Below are 21,075 nucleotides of genomic sequence, written 5' to 3' on the forward strand. Positions count from 1 at the left end.
GAGACTCAGGCTCCAAGAAGAAGAGGGTGGGAGGGCGGGAAAACAAAGGCTACTTGGAAGGGGGAACCGACTAATAACTTGAAGAGAAAACACCGGTTGAAAGAATGCAAAGGCTTCGCACGAGTAGGATGGATACTCGATTACGGACTCCGGCTCCAAGAAGAAAAAAGGGGTGGGCGGGCGGGAAAAGAAGACAACTGAGGATTGAACTTGACAAAGATGAACAGGCTCGAGTCAACTTGACAAGAAATGCACCGGATCAAAAGAGCTGAGAGCCAACGATCGGAAAACCAACTACGTGATCCTAAAGAAAGTTTGAAAGGGAAGAGGAGTAATTCAAAACACCTACGTCAAGATTCCTCACCAGAGCGACGAAGAGGCTGAGGATTAAAAAGAATTCCTACTCTCCGATATAACTAGACTCCGAAAACAGTTTTCTTCTAGACTCAACAACGGCCAAACTACACGGTCAAACAAAGGGGCTCCTAAGGTCGGTCGAGGCTCTGATACCAACTTGTCACGCCCAATATGCGATACTATCCTAAAGAGACTCGAAGGTCCCACCAAGGATAGAACCGCATATTGATACGCTTTTGCAAGGTGGATAACATTACATCAACATTACATAATAGATGGGGATACATACAAAAAGGCATACAATGCCACACGAATACAACATCAACTAACATAAGAGCACCATCCGACTACGGATGAAACACAAATAGAAACTCAAACGACATCCACCCTGCTAGCCCAGGCTGCCGACCTAGAACCTATCCCCTCATCGAAGAAGAAGCAGAAGAAGAACTCCAAAACAAGCAAACATCGCTCTCGCGTCATGATCATCGCATAACCTGTACCTGCAATTGTTGTTGTAGTAATCTGTGAGCCACGAGGACTCAGCAATCCCATAACCATGGGTATCAAGACTAGCAAGGCTTAATGGGAAAGGAAGGGGTAAAGTGGTGAGGTTGCAGCAGCGACTAAGCATGATATGGTGGCTAACATACGCAAGTAAGAGCAAGAAGAGAGCAAACAGAACGGTCGTGAAGCTAGCAATGATCAAGAGGTGATCCTGAACACCTACTTACGTCAAACATAACCCAAAACCGTGTTCACTTCCTGGACTCCGCCGAGAAGAGACCATCACGGCTACACACACGGTTAATGCGTTTTAGTTCGGATCTGGTGTCAAGTTATCTACAACCGAACATTAACAAATTCCCATCGGCCACATAACCGTGCGCACGGCTCTCAAAAGTTTATAACCCTGCAGGGGTGTCCCGACTTAGCCCATCACAAGCTCTCACGGTCAACGAAGGATAATCCTTCTCCCTGGAAGACCCGATCAGTCTTGGAATCCTGGTTTACAAGACATTTCAACAATGGTAAAACAAGTCCAGCAAGACCGCCCGATGCGCCAACATCCCGATAGGAGCTGCACATATCTCGTTCTTAGGGCAACACCGGATGAACACTATGTACAACTAAAACCAGACCTCTAGTTTCCTCGAGGTGGCGCTGCAAGTGGCTCTAGTTCGAACCAACACTTAGAGAAGCATTGGCCCGGGGGGGTTGAATAAAGATGACCCTCGAGAGAGCGACTCCCAAGGGAAAAGTAGGTGGTGGTGAGGCAAATGGTAAATCCAAGGTTGGGCCTTGCTGGAGGAGTTTTATTCAAAGCGAACTGTCCAAGGGGTCCCATAAATCACCCAACCACGTAAGGGATGCAAAATCCGTGAACATAACACCGGTATGACGGAAACTAGGGCGGCAAGAGTGGAACAAAACCCCAGGCATAAGGCCAAGCCTTCCAGCCTTTACCAAGTATATAGATGCATTAATTAAATAAGAGATATTGTGATATCCCAACATAATCCTGTCCACCATGGGGCAATCTTCATCTTCACCTGCAATTAGCAATGCTATAAGAGGAGCTGAGCAAAAGCGGTAACATAGCCAAACAACGGTTTGCTAGGAAGGGTGAAAAAGGTTAAATTCTGACATGGCAAATTGGGAGGCTTGAAGGACAAGTGATAGGTAGCACAGCAAAGCGATAGAATGAAGCAACTAGCATAGCAATGATAGTAGTGAGATCCAGGGTAGCGGTCATCTTGCCTGAAATCCCGCAAGGAAGAAGAACGAGTCCATGAAGAAGACGAACGGATGAAGCCGAACCAAGCGTAGACGAACGAATCCTCATGATCGGAACGAAACGGGAACTATCGAGAAGAAGCACACAACATGGTAAACACACCACACATATACATGACATGATGCTCAACCAAGTATGATGCAAGACAGAACTACATGAATCTAGTCATGGCAAGAGATGATGCAAACAAGAACAACACATCAAAGCAAGTTTAAATGAGGTCGGAAACAACATATAACAATTCCGGTAAACCCTCATATGAAAATTTAGAAATTGGTCCAGAACTGAATAAACCTTATGTTCAAGTTGTTAAACAGCAAGTTAATATGCACCACGAAGATGTACTCGAAATTCTAGTCAAGTTACATATAAAGTTCATTTAATTTGGAGCTACGACCTAGAAGATATGAGCAAACCAAGTTAAACATGGCATTGATGGAAAATGCATACAAACATCAAGCAAACACCTCAAAACAAGGATGCAACATGATAATATGAAACTACATGCAAAATCAAGCAAGTTTCATACAGAGCACACTCAAAACGGAGCAACAGTTCAACACATACTCTATACAAGTTTAAAGGACAAGCTGTCCAAAACAGCAACTAGGCATATTGCAAGCATCAAAACAATATGCTACAGCATCTCAAAATGAAAATAAAAGGCATGGGCATGAAGTACAGGTAAAGTATGACAAAACATGAGCACTGAGCTATCTCCAGCAATCACAAGAACATGCTCAAAAGGACATGGAAATATTACAAATTATAACAGTTTCAGACTTGGCAGAAATAACAACAGGTTGCAATGTTTAGAGCTATCAAACAACATGCTACAGGAACTTATCATGGAAAACAAAGTCATGACATGATAGTACTAAGGACAAAGAACAAAACTCCCTTACTGAACTAATTCCAAAGATCAACAGAAAATATGGTAGCATCCATGCAAACATGGCAAATGATATGATAGATTCAGACATGGCAGGAACAACAATAAAGTAGACATGTTGGTGAGCTTGTACCACTCACCACAGGGCATTAAATGTCATGACAAGGTGACCAACAATAAGAATACATGTTTTTGAAGATAATAATGGCAAGAACAAGTTCATAGGGTGCATGGATCACTATCAAAACACATGGCAAAACTGAACTTAATGTTAACAGGCTGACAGCAACATTATTTAGCAAGTTTGGAGCAAGATAACAACAAGTTACAGCAGGCTATAAATGCAACCAGGGGCATGAATGGATAGAGCATGACATGTATAACAAAAGATCCTTATTGAACATCTCCAGATTATGCAAAGAATGACTTGTAGCAGCAGGTTTACATAGCATCACAATATAACAGAATAAGACTAGCAAAACAGTAACAACAAGTACCCTACTTCACGAGCTCGATGCACTCACTACAATACTCACCAAAATATATGGATTGCACCACTGTAAATATGGTATGATGTAGCTCAAAACTCATGTAGACATCAAGCTCATAGGATGCACACACAAAATGCAATGAAAAAAACAAAACAGCAAGTTATAACAGTTTCAGCAGGTTAACATCAACATGCACTCCTGCAACGATGATTAGGGCATCAAGATAAACTCAAACAAGCATGGCACAATGGAATGAAATGAAGCGCATCTCATGATGAAAATTTTGATATATCATGCGCACGAAACGGAGCAGTATGCAACGAGATATGAATGGTCAAAGTAGCACACATGAGATGAAATAATTCAGGGACTTGGAGGAAAACGGGGTCAACCTCAGATCTGCACGGATTTCGAGGTTCGCCGGGGTTCGCTGGAGTAGATGCCGGAGAAGACGGGGAAGACGTCGGGGAGGCGGATCCCTCCCTCCGCGACTGGATCTGGCCGGGGGCGGAGGAGAGGAAGCGCGGGAGCGCGCGGGGACGCGGTGGTGAGGCGTGGGGCGGCAGCGCCGGAGTGAAGCAGCGGGGCGGCGCCGGCGTGCTCCGGCGAGCCAGATGGGCTCCGGTGGCGTGGGGCACCCGGGCGCGAGCGGGAGGCGCTGGCGGCGGGGACGAGGTCCGGCGACGGGGTCGCGAGGCGGCGGCGGCGGCCCAGGCCAGCGCGGGCGGCGAGGCGCGCCGGGCGGCGGGGTCGCCGGCGGGCAGAGGCTGTGGGGCACGGGCGGCTCCAGCGGGGAGCTCCGGGGCGAGGTCGGGGTGGCTCGGGCCTCGCGAGCCAGCCGGCGGCGGGGACGGGCTAGGCGGCGGCGGGATCTGGGCACGCGCGGGCCCCGGATGGGCTCCGTGGGCCGGCGGCGGTGGACAGGTGGCGCGGTGGGATTGGACGGGGCGGTGGCGCTGGACATGTCCGGCGTGGGACGGGCGTGTCCGGCGGCGCAGAGGAGGGTGGAGCTAGGGTTAGGGGTGAAATTGATCCGAAAATTCGGGGGAGGGGGTGTTTATATAGGTAGAGGGAGCTAGGAGACTCCAAATGAGGAGCGGTTTTCGGCCACGCGATCGTGATCGAACGACCAAGAGCGTGGATGGGGTTTTGATGGGTTATTGGGCTGTTATGAAGGGGTGTTGGGCTGCAACATAAAGAGGGCTTTACGGTTCCCCGGTTAACCGTTGGAGTATCAAATGGACTCTGAATGGCACGAAACTTGACAGGCGGTCTACCGGTGTTGTACCAAGGCCACTTGGAAAATCACGGTCCATTCCGAGAATGTTTAACACCCGCTCACAACAAGAGACAAAAGGGGGACGCCGGAGGACATAGGAGTGCCGGATTGCAAAACGGACAACGGGGAAAATGCTCGGATGCATGAGACGAACACGTATGCAAAATGAGATGCACATGATGACATGGAAAAATGCAACACGCAAGCAAATAACATGGAAACAACGGTGAATAACTGGATGACACCTGGCGCATCGAATCCGGGGCGTTACAGGTCACCACTCAAGTAGAACAAGTACTTAAAGCTCAAAGTGATTTGCTCGATGAATTAAATAATAAACATGATTTTGCTATTAGAGTGGCTACTAGAACGGGTAAAATGACTCAGGAACCTTTGTATCCTGAAGGCCACCCTAAGAGAATTGAGCAAGATTCTCAGAGAAATAATATTGATGCACCTAGTACTTCTAAAAAGAAGAAGAAAAATGATAGGACTTTGCATGCTTCTAGTGAATCTGTTGTAGACACACCTGAGAATCCCAATGATATTTCTATTTCTGATGCTGAAACACAATCTGGTGATGAACATGAACCTAGTTATAATGTTAATGATAATGTTCATGTTGATGCTCACCCTAGCAATAATAATGATGTAGAGATTGAACATGCTGTTGATCTTGATAACCCACAATCAAAGAATCAACGCTATGATAAGAGAGACTTTGTTGCTAGGAAGCACGGTAAAGAAAGAGAACCATGGGTTTAGAGACCCATGCCTTTTCCTCCTAAGCCATCCAAGAAAAAGGATGATAAGGATTTTGAGCACTTTGCTGAAATGATTAGACCTGTCTTTTTGCGTATGCATTTGACTGATATGCTTAAAGTGAATCCTTATGCTAAATACGTGAAAGATATTATTACAAATAAAAGAAAGATACTGAAAGCTGAAATTTCCACCATGCTTGCTAATTATACTTTTAAAGGTGGAATACCTAAGAAACTAGGAGATCCAAGGGTACCAACTATACCATGCTCCATTAAAAGAAACTATGTTAGAACTGCTTTATGTGATCTTGGAGCCATTGTTAGTGTTATGCCTCTCTCTTTATATCGTAGACTTGAATTGAATAAGTTGACACCTACTGAAATATCTTGCAAATGGCCAATAAATCATCTGCTATACCTGTCGGTATTTGTGAGGATGTGCCTATTGTGGTTGCAAACATTACTATCTTAACGGACTTTGTTATTCTTGATATTCCCAAGGACGATAGTATGTCAATTATCCTTGGTAGACCCTTTTTGAATGCTGCAGGGGCTGTTATTGATTGCAACAAAGGCAATGTCACTTTTCATGTTAATGGTAATGAACATACGGTACACTTTCCAAGGAAACAACCTCAAGTTGACAGTATCAATTCTATTGGAAAAATTCCATCTATTATTATTGGAGGTTTTGAATTTCCTCTTCCTACTGTCAAGAAGAAATATGATATTCTTATTATTGGGGATGTGCATAACCCCGTTGAGGTAACCTAGTGTTATTCGAAATTTCTCTGGTTCCTTATTATTTGAAATGAGTTTGTTAACAAGACTTGATCAACCTTGTTAGTAGATTCCTTTTGATGATCATGAGATGGATGAAGTTAGAAGGCACAACCTTCTGTACCCTCTTTTTACTTTCTGTTATTTAGATTAAATAAAGTAAAAATAGAATTTTCTGTCTATTTTCTGAATTATCCATGCAATAAAAAATACACCAAAAATAAAAGTTCTCCAAATGCCCTGCAAATTTAATATGATTTTTTCTGGAATATTTGAGAATATCTGGCACTAAGAACACAGTAGGGGGAGCTGGCACCTGGCCACGAGGGTCAGGGGCGCGCCCTACCCCCCTAGGCGCGCCCCCTGCCTTGTGGGCCCACGGTGGGCCCCTTCACTTATTCCTGCACCCACACACTTCATCTTCCTCCCAAAAAATCACCATCCAGCTCAAGCACGAGTTCTAGCTCATCTTGCTGCCATTTTTGATCTCCTTGCTCAAAGCCCCATTCACAAAACTGCTTTGGGGGATTGTTCTTTGGTATGTGACTCCTCCAATGGTCCAATTAGGTTTTGTTCTAGTGCTTTATTCATTGCAAATTTTTGCTGCCTAGGTGACCCTGTTCTTGAGCTTGCATGTCAAATTTATATGGTACCAAGTAGTTCTAATACATGATATAGTCTCTAGGCACTTGTGGGAGTAGTTGCTATCAATTTTGTTGAGTTTGGTTCACTTTTATTTTGTGTCACTAAAAATTTCAGAAATTTTCAGGAAATGATTAAGAGATTTTTGAGGGGCTCTTCTAGCCAAAGCTCAAAGGAGAAACAAGCTAAGGAGAATAAAAAGGCCAAGTATAATCTCCCTCGCATCATGGAAGTGCGGCCGTGTGAATGGCCTTGTGATGATTTCTTGAGAGCAGCCGGGATTCATGATGATTTTTATTCATTGGCTGATAATGTGGGCCTCACGGACTTCCTCCTTGACTAGCTCGAACAGTATCTCTTACTCACCAATACTTTCGTGCAAAAAAAATTCATCCTAAGAAATCACCTCCTTCAGTAGAGTTTCATTTATATGATGTGGCTAGGGAGATGTCACTATATGAATTTTGTGAGGTTTGGAAGATACCCTTCGGGGGCAGCTTAGATGAACCTCATCGTAAAGATGTGGATGGATTTATTGACACTATTACTGTAGGAGAAACGAGGAAGGTTTCCGATGCAAGAATTACTAACATACACTTTCCTGTTCTACGCTACTTTGCAATATTTGCTAGTAGATGCCTAATTGGTCGCGGAAAATGTGGAAACCTTAGTGTTCCGGATATTATTATTTTGTTCCATGCTTTATTTCGTGATAACTCTGTTAGTATGGGCGCTATTATTGCTAAATGATTAAGTCTGAACCGTACAAAGGGCCCCATCTTTGGAGGTATCTATGCTTCACGCCTTGCTAAACACTTCAAGATACCCATTAGGCATTATGAGAAAGAGGAAAAACTGTTGCCCCCTACTTTTCTAGATTATAAGAGCATGGTAGCACATGAGTTTATTGTTAAAAATGATGAGAAGATGCTTAAGTATAATTTGAGATTTCATAAGAAACACAGTGAGACTATTATCTTGCCTGCTCCTCCTTTGTTTGACTTAACTGCAGGCACTTACCTCGTCTTGCCGGAGGCCGTTTATGCGTACCGGTGCCAGACATCAGCTCCAGAGCCTGAGCGGGAACCACCACTTGATACTTATCGTCAGTCCTTTTATCAGTGGGATCCGGAGGAGATCGCCAGCCAGTGGTACCCAGATGACACTCCTCAGTACACCGGAGAGAGTAGCCGCGATCCATGGCATAGACCAACTTAGGCTAAAAGCCTAAGCTTGGGGGAGTATGTATTTCTCACCGACATTACATTTATGATCACACACTCATTCTAGTTGTCGGTGCTCATATTTTTTCATTGTACTATACATGCTAGTTTATTTTCTTTTCTTGCTTTCTTCTTGTGTGTTTAAATAACCTTAAGAAAAACCAAAAAAATAGTTAGTTTACTTTCCATGTCTGTAGTAGTAGTAACTAAAAGAAAACCCAAAAAGATTTCTCGTTCTTCTTTTGATTGTTGGGAGCTTTCCCGTGTAAATAGTTTTATTTATTTTCTTCCCTTTGGGGGTCGAGAGGAGAAGACCATAATGAAAATGTTGAAGTGGCTCTTATATGCATTATTGTTTATTTAACCAGGAGCCCATATTACCTTGTCTTCTCCCTAGAATTGAATGCTTGCAGATTCCAGCTTAGTCCAATGCACGTGCACCATTATTATTATACACACCGTTCGGTCGTGCAAGTGAAAGGCAATAATGACGATATATGATGGACTGATTGAGATGAGAGAAGCTGGTATGAACTCGACCTCTCTTGTTTTTGTAAATATGATTAGTTCATCGTTCCTGATTTAGCCTATTATGAATAAACATGTTTGCAATGACAATTAGAGATTGTAGTTACTTATGCCATGCTTAATTAGCTAGGAGCTTATAATGGTTTACCTTGCGTGCCAACATGCTATTAAAGTGGTTGTGATGTGGTATGATAGGGTGGTATCCTCCTTTGAATGATTCGAGTGACTTGACTTGGCACATGTTCACGCATGTAGTTGTAACAAAATCAACATAGCCTTCACGATATTTATGTTCATGGTGGATTATATCCTACTCATGCTTACACTCAGTGTTGATTAATTTTAATGCATGTTCATGACTATTGTCGCTCTCTAGTTGGTTGCTTCCTAGTCTCTTTCAAGCCTTCACCTGTACTAAGCGGTAATACTTCTTGTGCATCCAAACTAAATAAACCCCAAAATTATTCCATATGAGTCCACCATACCTTCCTATATGCGGTATCTACCTGCCGATCCAAGTAAATTTGTATGTACCAAACTCCAAACCTTCAAATGAAATTCTGTTTTGTATGCTCGAATAGCTCATGTATCAACTAGGGTTGTCTGTATCTTCCATGTTAGGCGTGTTATTCTCAAGAGGAGTGGACTCCGCTCCTCATTCATGAGAAAATGGCTGGTCACCGGGATGCCCAGTCCCATGCTCAAATCAAAATCAAAATAATTGCAAATAAAAATCCACCGGGATTGTTGTTAGTTGGAGGCACCCGTTGTTTCGTGCAAGCCATGGATTGATGCTTGTTTGTGGAGGGGGAGTATAAACTTTACCATTCTGTTTGGGAACCGCCTATAATGTGTGTAGCATGGAAGATATCGAGATCTCTTAGTTGTTATGTTGACGGTGAAAGTATATCGCTCAAAATATTATTTATCTCTATTTCAAAATCGAGCTTTGGCACCTCTACAAATCCCTGCTTCCCTCTGCGAAGGGCCTATCTATTTACTTTTCTGTTGAGTCATCACCCTCTTATTAAAAAGCACCCGCTGGAGAGCACCGCTATCATTTGCATGCATTACTATTAATTTATATTGGGTATGACTATGACTGGATCTCTTTTACCATGAATTACAATGTTTAGTCAGTCCTTGATCTTTAAAGGTGCTCTGCATTTATGTTTTACGGTCTCGGAAAGGGCTAGCGAGATACCATCTTGTTATATCATATTATGATTGTTTTGAGAAAGTGTTGTCATCCGAGATTTATTATTATTGCTCACTAGTTGATTATGCCATTGATATGAGTAAACATGAGACCTAAGTGTTATTATGAATATGGTTAGTTCATAATCTTTGCTGAAAACTTGAATGCTGGCTTTACATATTTGCAACAACGAGAGCAAACAGAGTTTGTAAAAGTTTTTCTTTATCACTTTCAGTTTGTCAATTGAATTGCTTGAGGACAAGCAAAGGTTTAAGCTTGGGGGAGTTGATACGTCTCCGTCGTATCTAGTTTTCCAAACACTTTTGCCCTTGTTTTGGACTCTAACTTGCATGATTTGAATGGAACTAAGCCGGACTGACGTTGTTTTCAGCAGAACCGCCATGGTGTTATTTTTGTGCAGAAATAAAAGTTCTCGGAATGACCTGAAAATCCACGGAGCAACTTTTCTAAATTAATAAAAAATATTGGCGAAAGAATCAGCACCAGGGGGCCCACACCCTGTCCATGAGGGTGGGCCCCCCTAGGGCGCACCCCCTGCCTCATGGGCCCCCTGGACCTCCACCGATCGCAATTCCAACTCCATATATTCACGTTCATGGAGAGAAAAATCAGAGAGAAAGATTCATCGCATTTTACGATACGGAGCCGCCGCCAAGCCCTAAACTCTCTCGGGAGGGCTGATCTGGAGTCCGTTCGGGGCTCCGGAGAGGGGGATTCGTCGTTGTCGTCGTCATCAACCGTCCTCCATCACCAATTTCATGATGCTCACTGCCGTGCATGAGTAATTCCATCGTAGGCTTGATGGAAGGTGATGGGTTGGATGGGATTTACCATGTAATCAAGTTAGTTTTGTTAGGGTTTGTTCCCTAGTATCCACTATGTTCTGAGATTGATGTTGCTATGACTTTGCTATGCTTAATGCTTGTCACTAGGGCCCGAGTGCCATGATTTCATATCTGAAGCTATTATGTTTTCATGAATATATGTGAGTTCTTGGTACTATCTTGCAATTCTATAGTCACCTATTATGTGTTATGATCTGACAACCCCGAAGTGACAATAATCGGGATACTTCTCGGTGATGACCGTAGTTTGAGGAGTTCATGTATTCACTAAGTGTTAATACTTTGGTCCGGTACTCTATTAAAAGAAGGCCTTAATATCCCTTAGTTTCCATTAGGACCCCGCAGCCACAGGAGGGTAGGACAAAAGATGGCATGCAAGTTCTTTTCCACAAGCACGTATGACTATATTCAGAATACATGCCTACATTACATTGATGAACTGGAGCTAGTTCTATGTCACCTATGTTATAACTATTACATGAGGAATCGCATCCGACATAATTATCAATCACTGATCCAATGCCTATGAGCTTTTCACATATTGTGCTTTGCTTATTTACTTTACCATTGCTACTGTTAAATTACTACAAAACTGCTACTGTTACTTTTGCCACTGTTACTGTTACTTCCATACTACCTTGCTACTAAATACTTTGCTGCAGATACTAAGTTATCCAGGTGTGGTTGTATTGACAACTCAACTGCTAATACTTGAGAATATTCTTTGGATCCCCTTGTGTCGAATCAATAAATTTGGGTTGAATACTCTACCCTCGAAAATTGTTGCGATCCCCTATACTTGTGGGTTATCATGGATGCAGTTGTCTCTAATGCATAACCCCAAAGCGATAGTGGTAAATCAGTAAGAGACATCATAGATCGCACCATATCCAAAGTGTGGTTACGACATTCGGACACACCATTACGCTGTGGTGTTCCAGGTGGCACGAGCTGTGAAACTATTCCACATTGTTTTAAATGAAGGCCAAACTCATAACTCAAATATTCTCCTCCACGATCAGATCGTAGAAACTTTATTTTCTTGTTACGATGATTCTCCACTTCACTCTAAAATTCTTTGAACTTTTCAAATGTTTTAGACATGTGTTTCATTAAGTAGATATACCCATATCTGCTCAAATCATCTGTGAAGGTCAGAAAATAACGATACCCGGCACGAGCATCAACACTCAATGGATCGCATACATCGGTATGTATTATTTCCAATAAGTCACTAGCTCGTTCCATTGTTCCGAAGAACGGAGTTTTAGTCATCTTGCCCATAAGGCACATAAGCATCAAATGATTCATAATCAACTGATTCCAAAAGTCCATCTTTATGGAGTTTCTTTATGTGCTTTACACCAACATGACCCAAATGGCAGTGCCACAAATAAGTTGCACTATCATTATCAACTTTGCATCTTTTGGCATCAATACTATGAATATGTGTATTACCACGATCGAGATTCAATACCATCAACATTGGGTGTATGACCATAGAAGGTTTTATTCATGTAAACAGAATGATAATTATTCTCTGTCTTAAATGAATAACCGTATTGCAATTAACATGATCTAATCATATTCATGCTCAACGCAAACACCAAAATAACATTTATTTAGGTTTAACACTAATCTTGAAAGTATAGGGAGTGCTCGATGATGATCATATCAATCTTGGAACTTCTTCCAACACACATTGTCACCTCGTCCTCAACTAGTCTCTATTTATTCTGCAACTCCTGTTTCGAGTCACTAATCTTAGCAACCGAACAAATATCAAATACCCAGGGATTACTACGAGCGCTAGTAAGGTACACATCAATATTATGTATATCAAACATACATTTGTTCAATTTCCCATCCTTCTTATCCGCCAAATATTTGGGGCAGTTCCACTTCCAGTGACCATTTCCTTTGCAGTAAGCACTCAGTTTCAGGCTTAGGTCCAGCTGGGCTTCTTCACGGGAGTGACAACTTTCTTGCCATTCTTCTTGAAGTTCCCTTTCTTTTCCTTTGCCCTTTTCTCGAAACTAGTGGTCTTGTTTAATCATCAACACTTGATTCTCTTTATTGATTTCTACCTTCATCAATTTCAGCATCACGAAGAGCTCGGGAATCCTTTTCGTCATCCCTTGCATACTATAGTTCATCACGAAGTTCCAGTAACTTGGTGATGGTGACTAGAGAACTCTGTCAATCACTATCTTATCTAGAAGATTAACTCCCACTTGATTCAAGTGATTATAGTACCCAGACATTCTGAGCACATGCTCACTAGTTGAGCAATTCTCCTCCATCTTTTAGGCAAAGTACTTGTCAGAGTTCTCATACCTCTTGACACGGGCATGAGTCTGAAATATCAATTTCAGCTCTTGGAACATCTCATATGCTCCGTGACGTTTCAAAAACGTTTTTGATGTCCCGGTTCTAAGCCGTAAAGCATGGTGCACTAAACTGTCAAGTAGTCATCATATTGAGCTAGCCAAACATTCGTAATGTCTGCATCTGCTCCTGCAGTAGGTCTGTCACCTAGAGATGTATCAAGGACCTAATTCTTCTGTGCAGCAATGAGGATACACCTCAGATCATGGACCCAGTCCGCATCATTGCTACTATCATCTTTCAACTTAGTTTTCTCTAGGAACATATAAAAACATAAGGAAGCTATAACGCGAGCTATTGATCTACAACATAATTTGCAAAATACTATCAGGACTAAGCTCATGATAAATTAAAGTTCAATTAATCATATTACTTAAGAACTCCCACTTAGATAGACATCCCTCTAGTCATCTAAATAATCACGTGATCGAAATCAACTAAACCATGTCCGATCATCACGTGAGATGGAGTAGTTTTCAACGGTGAACATCACTATGCTGATCATATCTACTCTATGATTCACGCTCGACCTTTCGGCCTCCAGTGTTCCGAGGCCATATCTGCATATGCTAGGCTCGTCAAGTTTAACCTGAGTATTCTACGTGTGCAAAACTGGCTTGCATCCGTTGTATGTGAACGTAGAGCTTATCACACCCGATCATCATGTGGTGTCTTGGCACGACGAACTGTCGCAATGGTGCATACTCAGGGAAAACACTTATACCTTGAAATTTAGTAAGGGATCATCTTATAATGCTACCGCCGTACTAAGCAAAATAAGATGCATAAAATATAAACATCACATGCAATCAAAATGTGTGACATGATATGGCCTTCATCGTCTTGTGCTCATGATCTCCATCACCGAAGCATCGTCATGATCTCCATCGTCACCGGCGCGACACCTTGATCTCCGTCGTAGCATCGTAGTTGTCTCGCCAACTATTGCTTCTACAACTATCGCTACCGCTTAGAGATAAAGTAAAACAATTACATGGCGATTGCATTGGATACAATAAAGCGACAACCATATGGCTCCTGCCACTTGCCGATAACTTTGTTACAAAACATGATCATCTCATACAACAATTTATATCACATCATGTCTTGACCATATCACATCACAACAAGCCTTGCAAAAACAAGTTAGACGTCCTCTACTTTGTTGTTGCAAATTTTACATGGCTGCTACGGGCTTCTAGCAAGAACCGTTCTTACCTACGCATCAAAACCACAACGATTTTTTGTCAAGTGTGTTGTTTTAACCTTCACAAGGACCGGACGTAGTCAAACTCGAGTCAACTAAAGTTGGACAAACAGACACCCGCCAGCCACCTATGTGCAAAAGCATGTCGATAGAACCAGTCTCATGGATGCGGTCATGTAATGTCGGTCTGGGCCGCTTCATCCAACAATACCACCGAATCAAAGTAAGACATTGGTGGTAAGCAGTATGACTATTATCGCCCACAACTCTTTGTGTTCTACTCGTGCATATAACATCTACGCAGAGACCTGGCTCGGATGCCACTGTTGGGAAACGCGGTAATTTCAAAAAAAATCCCTACGATCACGCAAGATGTATCTAGGTGATGCATAGCAAAGAGAGGGGAGAGTGGGTCCACGTACCCTTGTAGACCGAAAGCGGAAGCGTTTAGTTAACGTGCTTGATCTAGTCGAATGTCTTCACGTTCCAAGCGATCCAAGTACCAAACGTACGGCACCTCCGCGTTCAGCACACGTTCAGCTCGATGACGTCCCTCGTGCTCTTGATCCAGTTAAGGTCGAGGGTGAGTTTCGTCAGCATGACGGTGTGGCGATGGTGATGATGATGTTACCACCGTAGGGCTTCGCCTAAGCACTACGGCGACATGATCGAGGTGTGTAACTGTGGAGGGGGCACCGCACACGGCTAAGGCAAAACTTGGTGTGTTCTAGGGTGCCCCTTACCCCTGTATATAAAGGAGGGAGGAAGAGGAGGCCGGCCCCCTAGGGGCGTGCCAGGAGTATGGAGTGCTACTAGGACTTCCAAGTCCTAGTAGGAATCCCTTTCCTTTTAGGAGAAGGAGAAAAGGAAAGAAGGAAAGAGAGAGGAAGTAGGAAAGGGCAAGGGGGGCGCCGCCCCCTTCCCCTAGTACAACTTGGACCCATGAGGTGGCCGCGCGTCACCTCCCCTTGGCCTGCTTCCTCCTTTCCCGTATGGTCCAATAAGGCCCATTACTTCTCTCGATGAATTCCCGTAACTTCCCGGTACTCCGAAAAATACCCGAATCACTCGGAACCTTTCCGATGTCTGAATATAGCCTTCCAATATATGAATATTTACCTCTCGACCATTTCGAGACTTCTTGTCATGTCCGTGATCTCACCCGGGACTCCGAACAAACTTCGGTCATCAAATCACATAACTCATAATACAAATCGTCATTGAAAGTTAAGCGTGCGGACCCTACGGGTTCGAGAAATATGTAGACATGATCGAGACACATCTCTGATCAATAACCAATAGCGGAACCTGGATGCTCATATTGGCTCCTACATATTCTTCGAAGATCTTTATCAGTCAAACCGCATAACAACATACGTTGTTCCCTTTGTCATCGGTATGTTACTTGCCCAAGATTCGATCGTCGATATCATCATACCTAGTTCAATCTCATTACCGAAAAGTCTCTTTACTCGTTCCGTAATACTTCATCCTGCAACTAACTCATTAGTCACATTGCTTGCAAGGGTTATAGTGATGAGCATTACCGAGAGGGCCCAGACATACCTCTCCGAAACACGGAGTGACAAATCCTAATCTTGATCTTTGCCAACCCAAAAAACACCTTCGGAGACACCAGTAGAGCATCTTTATAATCTCCCATTTACGTTGTGACATTTGATAGCACACAAGGTGTTCCTCCGGTATTCAGGAGTTGCATAATCTCATAGTCTGAGGAACATGTATAAGTCATGAAGAAAGCCGTAGCAATGAAATTGTAACGATCATAATGCTAAGCTAACGCGGGTCATGTCCATCACATCATTCTCCTAATGATGTGATCATGTTCATCAAATGACAACACATGTCTATGGTCAGGAAACATAACCATCTTTGATTAACGAGCTAGTCAAGTAGAGGCATACTAGGGACACTCTGTTTTGTCTATGTATTCACACATGTACTAAGTTTCTGGCTAATACAATTCTAGCATGAATAATAAACATTTATCATGATATAAGGAAATAAATAATAACTTTATTATTACCTCTAGGGCATGTTTCCTTCATTTACATCTTATATGTGTGTATACACATCACATAGATGGCCAACAATAACAATCAAAATGCATCCCACAAACATTGTATTGGCTTCTTGGAACTTTCTCTGATATTTATCAGAAGTTCCCTCTAGCATGCAAGTACTAATGTGGAAAACTTTAGAGCAGTAAGCCAGAATGTTGACTTCACCTGCCACCTGTTAAAGTGCACACCGGTAAACTTATCCGGCCTCAGTGCATCAGCGAATCCATACATAGTTAATTTGGAAAATTGCCTACAATTTTGCTTTCGGATTGTTGGAAGATTAGGCAAGTTCATGATTAATTCTAGTAAATAATTAATGACTAGAACATAACGTAGCATGCAACAATCTAGCATACTAGACGAGCAGGAAAATATGCACATCAACATCGCACATGTAACCGTAACTACAAATAGAGCCGTGAATAGATCACGATAGACGTATTGTTCATTAGTAGCCGTAGTTGTTCTTGGAGTGATGTTGTTGATGACGATGTTGGCGACAATCTGCTACTGATGGCGTTGGAGACGACGATGAGTAGCGCCGCCCAACTTGGACGAAAGACGGCCCGTGATGATGAACTTGAGCAGTCATGCAGTGCGCTTCCCAAAACCCTAAATCATGCTCTCCGGTCGGTGCAGAATTGCAAGGGCAAAGGGTTCCTTTTGCGGCGGGATCCGGTGGTCGTTGGCGGCCGGTAGCGGCTTCTGCGGCGGTCGGTGTGCGTGATCTGGCGCGTCCCTTCCTCCCCTGTTCGGCGTGCGGGCCAACCTGGTCGGGTCGCGCTTCCTCTTGGTCGCCGGTTCTGTACAGGAGGTGCTGCTGGTGGCGGAGATCTAGTTCGGTCGAAATCCCTGGTCAGCCATGACCGGCCGCGTCGACAGCTACGCCTGAGGGAGCCGTTTCCCTCCTTGGAGGCGTCGGTATGGACTAATCTCCTCACTTCACCTTCCCCTAGGTTTCCTGGGCGAAAGCCCCAACTCTGTTGGGCGGCGGCGGCGCTCAAGGCGTCGTTCCCTTCTTGAAGGCGCTGCTTTGGGAACCTAGGGGTTGGGTGGCGCTTGTGGGTGGTGGGCGACAGCGGTGGTGCGGCCCTTTCCTAGCAAGGATTTATGTCCGTTGCCTGGAGATGGAGTCGCGTAGGTGGAGGTCGTCAGCTGGCGCCGTGGTGGCGTCAATGGCGGAGGACCTGCCAAGGCTCACGTAGGTGGAGGTCGTCATTTGGCGTCGTGGTGGCGTCGATGGCGGAGGACCTGCCAAGGTTGCCACCTCAATCTGCTCTGAAGATGGACCAGTGGAAGACGGCGGCAACGACACATGTGAGTGCGTCGGACCGGTTTGAGCCCCGGACCCGGCAGATGGCTCGGTCGGGGCCTCTGGCTTTATATGTTAGGCTTAGGTGAGAAGTACGGGTATGTGGCCCAGCTTGCACCCCTTCATCATTTGGATAGGAGTAGCGGCAGATGCTGCCAAGATGGCGAATTCAGTCATATTGTTGTTATACTTTGTAAGATCCTCAAGAATAATTAATAAAATGGTCGTATGCATCTCCCAGATGCAGAGGCCGGGGGTCATCCTCCTTTTCAGAAAAAAAAACAAGGCAATGAACCGGAATTTGGCGGACCATTCGCGCATGTCGCGCGCACGCGCCGCCCCGGCCCTGCCCAAGCCCGGCCAAGCAAGGCGAGCAAGTATGTGCGTGTGGTCTTCAATTTCTCTCCGTATCACATCATTAAGTGTGGTCTAGATAACCCACTACATAAGATGGTTTAACCCTTCTTCCACTAGTGGTATGGGACTAAAATTTGAGCACCACCTACAGGGGTCTTCCTTAGAAATTGTACAGAGGTTAGGCCCATTATTTCTAACAGTAGAACGAGAACTCCTCCGAACTACCCGATATTTGACAGGCTTGAAAATAGCAGCCACCCATCGGCGACGAGCAATGGCCACGAGAAAATGCCGGCCATCTTGCCATTGTGGTCGCTTGCCCAAAATCGAGGGTTTCACCACTACAACGTAGCACGGAAAGGTGGAGGAGAACAAGGTTAAGAGTAGGCACAACCATGCACAGACGAAAATGTTAGTGTAGCGGAGTAGATGGCTACATGACGCGGACTTCGGGCGATCAAAAATAGACGACTGCGACCCTTTTGCCGCGGAGTCGCCACACACCAGGCGAGAGCGAGTGAGAGCGAGAGGGGAATGGGGAAACTGCCGAGGCCGGTTGGTGGGAGCAGAGAAGGAAGAAAGAAAAGGAGGCCTGCATGGGGAGTGGGCGTTCCAGAAGGGCGATGGCTACAATGAACGATGGACAACATCTAACGTGGCATTGCAACTAGCTTTAAGAGTTGTACGCCGCGATGGACGGTGATAAGACAGTTCGGGAAACTCAAAAAACTGACGTTCAGGATATTATCATTCTCGAATAATTATGTTTAGGATTGTAATAAGGTTCGTTACCTTATACTCCTCCGTAATATATCGGCGCACAAGGAAAGCCAGGATTCTGTCGTGATCATCACCCTTCCTACAAGGGCAAGTAGCGATCTCTTGTCTATCTATCTATTCTATATATAAATAAAAGAAAACAAAGCCGTCTGTCGAGAGGAATATACCTGATTTCGAAACACGTACCCTAATCTAACCACTGTTGGTTGCTTCCATGGCTTCCCCGCGATCCTCCTACGGCTCATCCGAGGAAGACGCCTCCTCCGACGGTTGTGACCACCAAGTTGTGGAGAAGCCGCCTGTACAGCATGACTCCTCCGACGGAGAAGGATCGGAGGAGGAGGAGGAGACGGAGCATGATGAAGAATCGTCGGAGGAGGCGGGGGACAATGTGTTGCCCGACGACAATAGCCTCCACCAGCCGCCACTGCAAGGCGACACGGTCCCAGATTCCGAATCTGAGTCCGACAAGTCGCCGCCCAGGTCCCAACCCAAGAAGAAGGCCCTGGATGCCCAACCTGTCGAGCCCAAAAGGATGAGGACGGCCGAGTCGCCGCAGCCGAGGATGCAATCTGAGGTTGCTGAAGTTGCTCTGATTAAGAGCGATGTGGAGAAGGTATTCCAAGACAAGATCGATTCTTATGGGCACCTTGGGCAAGAGGTGTTGGCCCTAGAGGAGAAATATCCTGGGTTCTTCAAGTCTCCCTTCATGAAGCTTCCTGAAGAGAAGGCCAGGACACTCAATGCCAAACTTCAGAAGCAACACCTTGCAAAACTAAAGGCATCGATGCAGCTGGGTATTATCAGAAAGGAGGTGGCAAATTCCCTCATCAATTTGCTCGACTGAAGTCATGATATATATGTGTATATATATATATATATATAGGTCAGTTGACAACACTTTTGTAACTCTAGTTATGCTTGCATTGATCTTATAGTTGATTGTCCGGAATTAGTTTCGTTGTTACCTCGCAATGGGGAATCAGGGACCATGAATCTTAGGTAAAATTAATTAATAAACTTGATTAGTATATAGTGTATATACATACATAATGCTCATTTAGAATTCAGATCTACCCTGGTTATTTATTTCAGTGGAAATACCAACTTTCTCAGGATATGTGAACGCGTAGCTTGTTGTCTAACATATAACATCCACCATTAAAATATTAAATTGGTGAAGGTCCGTATTTTTAGGTGCCATCGGCTCCAAGCAAAGGGAGACAAACCTAATGCCCTGTCAACTGAAACTGTGTTACCAACTTTTTGTTGCAATCGTCAAAGGCTATAATGTTTCATGCTGTATAAATTCCATTACATGCCCCCCTTTTAGCAAGTCTGCTGATTTGATTACCTTAATTAGTATGTTTCCATTCTGTGATGAAAACTTTGTACTGTTGGTATTTATTTGTTTGTTAAAAACTGAGCAGTCCAAACATCCAATTGACTTTAGTACACTATCATGATCTGATTGATCCAGTCTTAGATTTGTTTCTTCCCAATGTGTGTGTGCGAGTGTAATGCATCTTATATCCTGGCTCACTCATGTTAATTGACTGATTAACTTTTCGCAAGAGGTTCTGTGCAATTAAGCTTTTGATAATAACAATCTAGTGATGTATCAGTTTTCACTACCCATTTGTTGCAGACCTGGAGCGAGCCGGAAATGCGTTCAGTTTGTAGGTGTTAAGAGACATTATCAAGAAACATAAGGAAGACAACAGAAGTGGGACCTATTATATTGAGCCACAATTCGCTAGTTGGTTATTTCGGTTTCAGTTCTGCTCAGTTTTATATATACTCTATCTATGTTACTACCGGTGTTATCGAATTTTGGTTCAGGTCGGACATGTCTGAACGATAGATTTAAGTACTACTCCCTCCGTTTCATAATGTAGTGCCTATAGATTTTTTATAAAGTCAAACTTTACAAACTTTGACCAAGTTTATAGAGAAAACTATTTACATATACAATGTCAAATATATAAAATATGAAAATATATCTTACGATGAATCTAACAATATATGTTTGTCATTCTAAATGTAAATGTTTTTCTCAATAAACTTGGTCAAAGTTTGTAAGGTTTGACTTTAATAAAAATCTATAGGCACTACATTATGGAACGGAC

At 43.7% G+C, this 21,075-nt stretch overlaps 1 protein-coding gene across 1 annotated transcript; it reads left to right on the forward strand.

Moving 5' to 3' along the window:
• Positions 1–19,119: 19,119 nt before the first annotated feature.
• Positions 19,120–20,787, forward strand: LOC119302414. The gene is made up of 2 exons (XM_037579455.1): positions 19,120–19,832; positions 20,595–20,787. Exon 1 carries the CDS (start codon positions 19,161–19,163, stop codon positions 19,791–19,793), a length of 633 nt encoding a protein of 210 aa, XP_037435352.1. The 5' UTR covers positions 19,120–19,160; the 3' UTR covers positions 19,794–19,832; positions 20,595–20,787.
• Positions 20,788–21,075: the final 288 nt, after the last annotated feature.

This window comes from Triticum dicoccoides, chromosome 1B, assembly GCF_002162155.2.
Source record: "Triticum dicoccoides isolate Atlit2015 ecotype Zavitan chromosome 1B, WEW_v2.0, whole genome shotgun sequence".
Classification (NCBI taxonomy): domain Eukaryota; kingdom Viridiplantae; phylum Streptophyta; class Magnoliopsida; order Poales; family Poaceae; genus Triticum; species Triticum dicoccoides.